This window comes from Rana temporaria, chromosome 2 (genome assembly GCF_905171775.1).
Source record: "Rana temporaria chromosome 2, aRanTem1.1, whole genome shotgun sequence".
Taxonomy (NCBI): domain Eukaryota; kingdom Metazoa; phylum Chordata; class Amphibia; order Anura; family Ranidae; genus Rana; species Rana temporaria.
The window spans coordinates 372047685-372059881 of NC_053490.1; the positions used below are offsets into that span (position 1 = coordinate 372047685).

Here is a 12197-nt window from a genome sequence, read left to right on the forward strand (position 1 = left end):
ATCTCCATCTTTGGGAAGGTCTGTGCCAGAGACTTTGCTAAAGTTCCGTGTGACACTCTGGCTGCTAGGCTGGTGAGAGAGGCCTATCCAGGTGCACAATACTCACTCTGGCTAGAGTGGCGACGAAAGTTTATCGTTGGAAGCAGGATTGTTTCCGAACAAAGTTATATGCCTGGACCTACTACTTACTATTCTTCCTACCTCTTCTACTACTTTTATTATTTTACCCGTTGGGTAATAAAGCACAGAAAAAGACATCTAAAGTGTGGACATTGCAGTTCTACTCAGCTCTCATTGTACACCCTAGACGGTGGAGGAATAGAGGTAACATGCCACCCAAAACAAACCAGCAACTCCTTCGGGGGTAGTGCTATACCCCTAAAAAAAAATCTAAGAGAGATACATCCATCACCTATGGACGCCAGCTAAGAACTTAGGATCCACTGGTGGGAGGGGGTTATATGCGGGAGTGGCAATACTTTGACTGGCTTTGCCAGTGTCCAATCACCTGAAGGTGCAGAATATAAACCCTCCTTTGTAATTGACAGCCTGTGTCCAGGACGATAAAGAAATCCCATTTTCTTTATTATTTGTTAAGGGACACAGGATTCTAGTAAATCTGAGACAACTGGGGGGTGGGACTACCTGAGAAAGTCAAGCTTGGTCCCAACCCCGTCCCAAGCCTCCCTACTAGTCTTGTGAAGCCACCCATTAACTTAAGGGTTAGGGTCACTATCTGTAACATGTTACACCTGTATTTAGGGTGCAGCATATAAATGCTGTTTTTATCATTATATGCTCACCTTGAATTACCAAGGTCATTTTAAATGTATTACTATATAGGACCACCCTCCAAGAACAAAGTCTTTTATTTTACTGTAGCTTATAAAACAATTATCTAAGCTAATCTATAGTAAATTTACAAGCATAAGCGTTCTAGTAAAAAAGGGTAATTTTTGTTTAAGTAGCGTGTTACAGGGAGTAAGCAGATAATAGGCCATGATCATCATTTTTTTTCCATATGAGTAGTAGCTCTGTACAGAGCAGGTCAGAGTGTGATCAAATATGGAGTGGTGGAGCATAGTTGGGTGAATTGGTAAAAATGTGGCTTAGACAAATGCAGAGGGGAGAAGGGAGGCAGAAAAATGTGAGTTTCTGAGATAAAAGGATAAATGAATGTCTATCGATTGTGATTCAATAAGAAAAGGATCCAGAAGAGAAATTGCTTATGAACCAGAAGGTAAAACAAACAGATACAGAGCAGGAGCTGATCACAGACATGAGAAATGGATCAGCCTTGAACTGTAATTTCTCCCTCCTGAAGAATGTTTTTTTTTTTTTTCTAATACGTGAAATTGTGGTTCAGCTGTGGGAAAGGAAAGTGAAGAAGGTCTGAAGACAGTGGACACAAAAGTGATGAGAAGGCAGCAGCCAGGGGACTCCATGTTGAGCTATTACACAATGCACAGGGAATCAGACAGCATGTAGTAATGAATGCAACATACAAAGAATTGGGTGGTGATCAGTGTAAACAGACACAGGAATGATTAAGCACTAGTGTAGCCAGTGGAGTAAGACCTGCAAGAAAAATCACTGCAGAATATGACTATAATAATCGGTGTTCCACTGAAAAACACAAAAATGAGTTTAGATTTAAAGCGGAGGTTCACCCTAAAAACATGTATATAACATTACATTTACAGTATGCTGTTTGTTTTTTGCTGTACATACCATATTATTGCTATTTTCCACCCGGCTTCTGGGTGCTCACTCCCGCGGGAGTAGGCGTTCCTATGCAGAGGCGCAGTGTCATGTGGGACTTCAGCCAGATGATTGATGTCTTGAGAAAAACTTTCCCCCGGCGGATAAGGCGCGTCACGAGTTTCTGAAAGTAGCCGAACTGCGAGTCGGCTCTATATAGCGCCGTACAGAGCCGACTCACAGTTCGGCTACTTTCGGAAACTTGTGACGCGCCTTATCCGCCGGGGGGAAGTTTTTCTCAAGACGTCAATCATCTGGGCGAAGTCTCACATGACACTGCGCCTCTGCATAGGAACGCCTACTCCCGCGGTAGTGAGTACCCCGAAGCTGGGTGGAAAATGCCAATAAGACGGTATGTACAGCAAAAAAAAAAAAAAAAACAGCATACTGTAAAATGTCGAGAAGAACACATGTTTCGTCAGAAAGAGAAAGGACTGTTATTCTGATGCTGCAAACAAGCGTCGGGTCTGAACAGCCAATCAGGGGAGGGGGCTCCATGTCTGAATGGATACACGGAGCTCTGGCTCGTCTCGGGTGCCGCCATAGAAAGCTGCTGGCTGATGGGGGCATGCGATAGGAGGGAGAGGCCAGGAGCAGCAAAGAGGGACCCAATAAGAGGAGGATCCAGGCTGCTCTGTGCAAAACCACAGAGGCAAGTATAACATGTTTGTTAAAAAAGAAAAAACAAGACTTTGCAATTACTTTAAATCATAATGTCTGAGTTATATGCAGTTACCTTCAAATAACTGGACACCGGCAAAAACAAAGCTGAATGGACATCCCCCCCATTTAACCCCTCCTCCTTCCACATCAGTTTTGTGGCAAGCAATACAGATAGCATAACAGAGGAGAGGGTCCTGTGTCCTGTACTGTAAGCTAAAAAACTGATTTTACTGGTAAGTCAAAGAGAAGTCAAAGAGCATTCCAAGTGATGGACGGGAGACACAGCAAACAGCCAACAATAAAATCCTTTATTAAACCTACTGCACCATGAAGTCCTTTATCCTCTCCTTCTAATCCCACTCATCGTTTGAGCATAAAGAATTTGTTTGAGCACACGGAACGGCATATCTTCCAATCCTGAAGGTCCAAGAAGGGAGCTGAGACACAGCATTGGAGTACTTCCTGGGATCCACGGAATTACAGCCCTCTGAGTGCCCAATAACCCCTTGAGGGTACAACGTTCTGGTAAGCGGCCATCCTATATCTTTTTGGATTTAAATTACCTGCCTGCTGATATCACCATAGGAACAAGTGTTTACGAAGAGTATAAAATCAGCTGCTTTGCGATAGGACTTATTGCACCTACTGCTTTACAACACTTGTGGTTATCTGTCACACAGAGACTTTTTTATTTGTATTTATATTTTCATAATTTTTTTTTTTTCGATGCATTCCATTCACTATGCACATTGGTTAACCATGGCTTTGATGTTATGATAGTAGCGCACTTGTATTCCTTGGGACAGAAAGTTCGGACAATCCAGAAGAGTCAATGGACCACACCTTGTTCAGCAAAATGAGAACCACCAGGATGCCATACTTCTCAATCCTGTGATTTAGGGAAGGGAGAATATGGAGTGCCAAAAAGGCATAGATCACATTGCACTAATCCCATGACATCACCAGAGCATCCACTGCAAAGGTCCAAGGGTAGCTGGACCAGAAAACAAACCTGTGTAGTTTGTTGTTGAATCTGGATGCCAGAAGGTCCACATCTGGCAAGAAGCTTGAAAGATCTCTTGATAGAAAACCCTTTTCTGCAGATTCAGACATGACAACTGAGAAAGTCTGCCTGACAATTTTCCACACCTGGCAAGGCAGACAGGGCTTGAAGGTGAAGCTCTGACTAAAAGAGGATCAAGTTGGCTTCTGATGCCTGCTTGATGACTGGACGCAAGCCGTGGATAAAAAAATATATATATATTTTTTTCCAGTCCAATACTACCAACAGTGAATATAATTAAAAACTGTGTCGTGTAATACCACTCATTTGACATATCAGAGAATGACCCAGTGGGCTTCAATACGTTGGTAGGACCACAGGAAAATTGAGTGTAAGGCTGTTGGAACATATCAAAAAATATAAAAAAAAGCGTATAGGAACCAGTGTGTATCCAAGCATTTTCACTTTTTTCATAATCAAGAGCCAGGGCAGTCTAGGGTGTGCAGTAACAGACACTGCAAAACACTGAAAAGGGAACAAGTGGAGAGAAATCTCAAAAGAAAATGGATTCTTTAATTAGATTGCATGCAGCCAAAAGGCTTGACTGTGGAGATCGACCTTAAAGTGTCTGTAACCCTAAAAAAAAAAAAAGGAATCCTGTTCCCTTATTGCAGATTAAGATTGCTGTTACTGTAATCCGAAGCTCTTCTGTCCCCTTTACCCCCTCTCTCCCTGTCAGCTCTGTGTCTCTGTCTCCTGCTGCCATTAATAGAAAATAAAAAAGATTACAAATGGTCACTGGCAGCCCCTCTATTATATCTAGGCATAACACACAAAGTGTTTTATTAAAACAAAGCTTGTAAATACCTATTTACAGCTATATTTCAGCCGATCACGTGACTCCTGGCCGGTGTCCTGCCGAGAATTGTCCCCCGGCGGATTTTGCCCGATCTGTCCTACGCAGGTACAGCGAACCTCCTGCTTTGTTCTGCGCAGGCGCAGCGGACCTCCGAAAATTGCCTGGACACGGCGCATGCGCAATGAGGGAGCATGGCGTGTGTTATTACTATTATATCGTCTGCAAGGGGGGGCGGGTGTATGAAAAGAAGGGCGGGGTTTTGCACTGTTGATGGGGGAGTTTGTGGCATTCGCCCCTTACACAATATAATTGTAATACACCCGCCCCCCCCTTGCAAAGTGGAGCGAGCATCAGGAGCATGCGGCAACGACTGTCACAATGCCCAGTTTATTGCGCAGGCACAGTCTACAGCTCATGCACAGCTCTTCATGTTCAGTAATTTTCTGCGCTAGAGCGGTGCGCCTGCGCAGTCCAGGGTGGGCATTATCCGCCAGGGGGACACATCTCGGCAGAACACCGGTCTTCCGCTCCAGGGCTACAGCGGGAGGGGCTGAGTGGCCACATGACCTACCCGGCAGACGTCAGAGGGAGATCTGGGCCCCTCCCGCTGTAGCCCTTGATCGGAGTAGGAAACCGTACAGAAGTCACGTGATCGGCCTGAATACAGCTGTAAAAAGGTATTTACAAGCTTTGTTTTAATAAAACACTTACCCTGTTGTGGTATGCCTAAATATAATAGATGTGCATGTTTGAGCGTTTTTCAGCGTGCGTTTGTTTTTGGGATTTTTTTTTAAAACTCATTTACATTAAGCTTACATTAAGCTCTGCAATGTAAAAAAACGCTGATAAAAGCACATTTATGCACGTTTTTGAACACGATTAAAGGTTTTCATACAGGATTTTTGCACTTGCAGTGCACCGTCAGGTGCGGCACACATCAGTAATTGTCATCTTGCACTTTAGAGTTAATTTATATGAAGCTTTTATCACACACACACACACACACACACACACACACACACACACACACACACACACACACACTATGGCCCGGATTCACAAAGCACTTACGCCGACGTATCTCCAGATACGCCACGTAAGTGTAAGTATGCAACGTCGTATCTATGCGCCGTGCCCATAAACTGAGATGCGCCTGAAAATAGGTTTCATCCGACCGACGTAACTTTCCTACGCCGTCGTATCGTGGGCGCATATTTACGCTGGGCGCATTTGCCGCTCCCATAGATTTTCTATGCACATATGCAAATGAGGGAGATATGCCGATTCACGAATGTACTTGCGCCCGGCGCATAATATACGCGGTTTGCGTAAAGTTATTCCCCATATAGGAGGCGCAACTCATGCAAAGGTATGGACCAGGGAAAACAAGCCGTTGTATCTTTTGTCGTTTACGTAGTACGTGAATAGGGCTGGGCGTAGGTTACCTTCACGTCGTAGGCAATGATCCGTCGTAGCTTAGGGAGTAGTTCTGATGTGATTCTGTGCATGCGCACTGGGATGCGTCTACGGGACGGCGCATGTGCCGTACGTTATTCATATCTTTACGACGCTCAATCCATCATTAGCATGGCTCACGCCCACTTTCACCTACGCTGGCTTACGCCGAGGAAACCCAGCGTATCTTTAAGAGCGAGTGCTTTGTGAATCCAGTGCTTGCATCTGTGCACTGCGTCCCGTATATTAGATACGCTACGCCCGCATAAATATGCGCCGATGTATGCGAGTCCGGGTATATATCTATCTATCTATCTATCTAGTGTACAAAGTGAGTAAATCCAACAAAATGTGGTGTTCAATCAACAAAGCTTCATATAAATTAACTCTAAAAGTGCAAGATTACAATTACTGATGTGTGCCGCACCCGACGGTGCACTACAAGTGCAAAAATCATGTAAGAAAACCGTGCATCAAAAATGTGAAAACAGGTAATTATTTTACCAAATATATATAAAATGGCAAACGCAAATAATTCTGTTATTTGGGTGACTCTCAAAGTGCTTAATGTAAATATGTCCTTGCAGCTTTCCAAAGTGACTTGTGCATACATTTTGTCACAACTCCCGTGTAAAAAAGTGAAGTGACACTCGTGCTCCCCCCTTGGTTCCACACTCACCAGATCTCTGCACCCCTACAGGGGTAAAGGGCATGTAGTCAGGTCTGTCTTTGGTCCTGGTTTCCTAGCACCCACTTCGGTCACCTCCTCCGTGGCATGTCAGATCATAGGGTATCCGCATATATATGGACATAAAGAACGGGCACTCAGTGTCAATCCGAATGGGTAGATGTATTATAGCAAATTTTAAATTAAATTATTTAAAAAAGGGGGCATTCCATTTTTTTCCAGATTGGTAAGAAATGGGAACAAGTCCGTAGGGCTGGACAGCGTGCGTTCCACAGACCAGAATACAGAAACCGGAAGTGAAGCGGGAGAATAACAAGCTTTTCGTCATATGATGTTGTCGGAACGACATCGATTGGTATAGTTACCCGTTTTCACATTTTTGATACACGGTTTTCTTACATGTTTTTTGCACTTGCAGTGCACCATCAGGTGAGACACACATCAGCAATTGGAATCTTGCTCTTTAGAGTTATTTTATATGAACTTTGTTGATTAAAACACTGCATCTAAAAAAGTTTTGTTGGATTTACTCACTTTGGGCACTTGCCTTTAATATACAGAGATATATATATATATAGATATATATATATATATATATATATATATATATATATATATATATATATATATATATATATATATATATACATATATACATATATACACATACATACATACATACACACACACACACACTGCTACCTGCACCTAGCACAATAACATGTAGTTTGATACACCTTTGAGGGTCAGTTTTTTATTAGATGGTGGGCAGCGCCACTTACATCTTTATATATTTCCAACACTGTAATTCACTCGTGGAGTTTTCTAGGGGAGGCAGCAGCCCAGCTCACACCTAAGCGCAGAATTTTATTTATAACAATTCATATGTCTTTCAGAAATGTTTGATCTGGTCGGTATACCTCCTCTGCGGTTTACCTTATCGCTCCCAGAACTCTCTTTCTGCTACCCAGCGGGTTACCTATATCCAGCAGTCCAACAATCAGGGGGGGCACTAATCCAGACAGCCTACACTGCAGTGGCTTGGTGTAGTTAACTGTTCTTGCTAGTTGAATACACTGTTTCCCCTGTAGCGCCCTGCTACTTTCATAGCTGGTGCTGCTTTAAATTTAGAGGGTGGTCAGAGATTTAGTTACTGCTGACAATGTAATTTTGGCCAAATTTGGGCTTCTGTTGCAGCCATGGCTGTACTGTGAGTGACCACTATTGCTGCCAGGGGTGCTTGTACCACCCCAGGCCAAGAGTGGCAGCAGTCGAGTCAGGGCGTGTTGGGCATTTTTCCTCATCAGCCAATCAGTGAGGGTTGGTCACTTCGCTGTGCATGCTGGGGGACTTAAGGAAGCCGTCCGATAAAAAACCCGTCTGGGGGAATACTGAGCACGAGGCTGGTATCTCAGGAGAGGCCTTAGACTTAATCGAAGGAGGCACCATTACTGAGAGGCTGAATGATGGTCGCCTGTCAGTTCTGAATTGACCAAAGTTTATTCAAGAGAGATCCGGGGTGCTTAATCCTGAGTTGAGAAGGATTCTGGACCGAAAATATCTCCATCTTTGGGAAGGTCTGTGCCAGAGACTTTGCTAAAGTTCCGTGTGACACTCTGGCTGCTAGGCTGGTGAGAGAGGCCTATCCAGGTGCACAATACTCACTCTGGCTAGAGTGGCGACGAAAGTTTATCGTTGGAAGCAGGATTGTTTCCGAACAAAGTTATATGCCTGGACCTACTACTTACTATTCTTCCTACCTCTTCTACTACTTTTATTATTTTACCCGTTGGGTAATAAAGCACAGAAAAAGACATCTAAAGTGTGGACATTGCAGTTCTACTCAGCTCTCATTGTACACCCTAGACGGTGGAGGAATAGAGGTAACATGCCACCCAAAACAAACCAGCAACTCCTTCGGGGGTAGTGCTATACCCCTAAAAAAAAATCTAAGAGAGATACATCCATCACCTATGGACGCCAGCTAAGAACTTAGGATCCACTGGTGGGAGGGGGTTATATGCGGGAGTGGCAATACTTTGACTGGCTTTGCCAGTGTCCAATCACCTGAAGGTGCAGAATATAAACCCTCCTTTGTAATTGACAGCCTGTGTCCAGGACGATAAAGAAATCCCATTTTCTTTATTATTTGTTAAGGGACACAGGATTCTAGTAAATCTGAGACAACTGGGGGGTGGGACTACCTGAGAAAGTCAAGCTTGGTCCCAACCCCGTCCCAAGCCTCCCTACTAGTCTTGTGAAGCCACCCATTAACTTAAGGGTTAGGGTCACTATCTGTAACATGTTACACCTGTATTTAGGGTGCAGCATATAAATGCTGTTTTTATCATTATATGCTCACCTTGAATTACCAAGGTCATTTTAAATGTATTACTATATAGGACCACCCTCCAAGAACAAAGTCTTTTATTTTACTGTAGCTTATAAAACAATTATCTAAGCTAATCTATAGTAAATTTACAAGCATAAGCGTTCTAGTAAAAAAGGGTAATTTTTGTTTAAGTAGCGTGTTACAGGGAGTAAGCAGATAATAGGCCATGATCATCATTTTTTTTCCATATGAGTAGTAGCTCTGTACAGAGCAGGTCAGAGTGTGATCAAATATGGAGTGGTGGAGCATAGTTGGGTGAATTGGTAAAAATGTGGCTTAGACAAATGCAGAGGGGAGAAGGGAGGCAGAAAAATGTGAGTTTCTGAGATAAAAGGATAAATGAATGTCTATCGATTGTGATTCAATAAGAAAAGGATCCAGAAGAGAAATTGCTTATGAACCAGAAGGTAAAACAAACAGATACAGAGCAGGAGCTGATCACAGACATGAGAAATGGATCAGCCTTGAACTGTAATTTCTCCCTCCTGAAGAATGTTTTTTTTTTTTTTTCTAATACGTGAAATTGTGGTTCAGCTGTGGGAAAGGAAAGTGAAGAAGGTCTGAAGACAGTGGACACAAAAGTGATGAGAAGGCAGCAGCCAGGGGACTCCATGTTGAGCTATTACACAATGCACAGGGAATCAGACAGCATGTAGTAATGAATGCAACATACAAAGAATTGGGTGGTGATCAGTGTAAACAGACACAGGAATGATTAAGCACTAGTGTAGCCAGTGGAGTAAGACCTGCAAGAAAAATCACTGCAGAATATGACTATAATAATCGGTGTTCCACTGAAAAACACAAAAATGAGTTTAGATTTAAAGCGGAGGTTCACCCTAAAAACATGTATATAACATTACATTTACAGTATGCTGTTTGTTTTTTGCTGTACATACCATATTATTGCTATTTTCCACCCGGCTTCTGGGTGCTCACTCCCGCGGGAGTAGGCGTTCCTATGCAGAGGCGCAGTGTCATGTGGGACTTCAGCCAGATGATTGATGTCTTGAGAAAAACTTTCCCCCGGCGGATAAGGCGCGTCACGAGTTTCTGAAAGTAGCCGAACTGCGAGTCGGCTCTATATAGCGCCGTACAGAGCCGACTCACAGTTCGGCTACTTTCGGAAACTTGTGACGCGCCTTATCCGCCGGGGGGAAGTTTTTCTCAAGACGTCAATCATCTGGGCGAAGTCTCACATGACACTGCGCCTCTGCATAGGAACGCCTACTCCCGCGGTAGTGAGTACCCCGAAGCTGGGTGGAAAATGCCAATAAGACGGTATGTACAGCAAAAAAAAAAAAAAAAAACAGCATACTGTAAAATGTCGAGAAGAACACATGTTTCGTCAGAAAGAGAAAGGACTGTTATTCTGATGCTGCAAACAAGCGTCGGGTCTGAACACCCAGATCTGGGCTCTGCTCTATATACTCAACACTCACCGGAAGAGTGGCAGGATCTCCAGCAAGAACAGTAAGTTTCAATTGCTTCCATCTCATTTAATACAATATACAACTTGGATTTTATATTATATTTAAAATAGGCGGTATTTTAACAAATAATGTACCTGCATCTAGGAGCACCTGTACCACATCAGTCTTTCCATACAAGGCAGCTTCATGTAACGCACTTCCTTTTTCTGTCTGTGAAAGCAAGAAGTATAATCATAACCAAATCAAATGTAGTAATAAGCAAAACCAAGAAGCAGCTAATATGCAGAAACCTTGTGAGCTGCCAAAGAGTGGAGATAAAAAAAAAAAAAAAAATAGAAAATATAAATATATATATATATATATATATATATATATATATATATATATATATATATATATATATATATAAATAAAACTACTGCACAACAGCCAGCACTCCCCACACTTCCTCACAATGTGAAAATGCAAAAATACATGTACCCAATGTGCGGCGCTACCAACACTTAATAAAAACATTTTTTTTTTTAAATGTAATTGTTAGGAGTGCCGCACATTGGGTACATGTATTTATGGAGCAGCTAAGAACTGTACACCAAGAAAAAAAAAATACCATCAGAAAAACATGAAGATGTCACTAGCCTGACCGTTGTACTGACCCTCCCTCTTTACCTCAATGCTGTGTCACTAACCCAGAACATATATGCAGGTAAGTATCTTTTTTTTATTTGAAAGCTGGTAAGGGCTTTTGACTTTACTCTGACTATCCTGATCCAGGTTAGAGAATGATCAGCAACAACAGCCTCCATGTCTGTCCAATGATTGGTTTACGTTAAACTCTTATGTTTTAGGGCCTAAAGTGGAAGCCCAAGTATTTTTTTGCAAACTAACATTGGTCCAGCTTGGCTCAAGGTAAGTTATCCTGATGTCAAGAGGACCTCTGGAGATGAAGAAAATCGCTGTAGCAATCTATGTTACATACAGTGAGAAGGATGATCTCTGGGGTTCGGCTCCCAGTGGCTTTACCTGCTGCACACTGAACACAGGGCCCCCAATGCCAATTTAAAGAACACCATGTATTTTTATTTTTTAATTAAATACAAAAAACAACGATGTCATGATCTCCACCCCATCTCGTCGGAGAATGCCCTGTATTCATTGAAAAGAGACTAAGTGGATGTCTCTTAATCTGGGTTTTTGTTAAACTGAATAAAACTGGCAATTTAAGTTGTGTCATACTGCATGCAATTTATAAGTGCCGTTTTGTCTTTTTTTTTTTTTTATAAAGAAAGGTGAAAGAAAGAGACAAAGTGCTCTCTGAAAGGCAGTGCTGTAGAACAATTTCACTGTGTTTAGTGTGCAGAGTGGAACTTTGCTGGAGGGATCATGGCCATCAATGTATGTAGTGCCAACTACTACTGAAAATACTCAGCTTCCCCAGCAGCCCTCCGGATAAAATGAGCCAAGCTGGACAAATGTAAGTTTGCAAAAAAGATCTTTCCTGGAGTTGTGGCTTAAATGCATGTACATTTACATAATTTGCATATTCATAAACAGCAAATTAGCTTTTATTAAAATTTCTAAGGCTCTATATGAAACAATTAATCTGCAAAGTTAACAGCAGAATTACTGTAGTCATTCTAGTTGGCTCTCTCAGCAGCTTAGCTTACTCTCCTCCTTCCCCCTCCCAGCACTGACTCTGTATTTACATCTGTGGAAAAACAGGATGAGCTGGCTTAGGCTAGGGCCACATGGGCAATTTTAAAGTGTTACACAACCCAGGATTGTGCATTCACTATATCTGGTCTCTCAGAGTACACAGAACATGGAAATACAATCTGCAGTATAAGCTGCACTGAAGGGCACTGATATCTAGCACTAATGAGTACCGATATGCAGTACTGGTGGGCACTGGTAGGTGGCACTGATGGGCATTGGTGGATGGC

General features: G+C 42.6%; 1 protein-coding gene across 7 annotated transcripts in view; it reads right to left on the reverse strand.

Annotated features, from left to right (window-relative positions):
- ANKS1A (ankyrin repeat and sterile alpha motif domain containing 1A) overlaps positions 1–12197 on the reverse strand; it is a 167590-nt gene that overhangs the window by 106115 nt on the left and 49278 nt on the right. For all 7 annotated transcript variants that reach the window (XM_040337793.1, XM_040337792.1, XM_040337790.1 and 4 more), the window contains one exon: positions 10389–10464. In XM_040337793.1, the coding sequence (XP_040193727.1) occupies positions 10389–10464 (76 nt within the window). The remainder of the gene's footprint in view (positions 1–10388; positions 10465–12197) is intronic.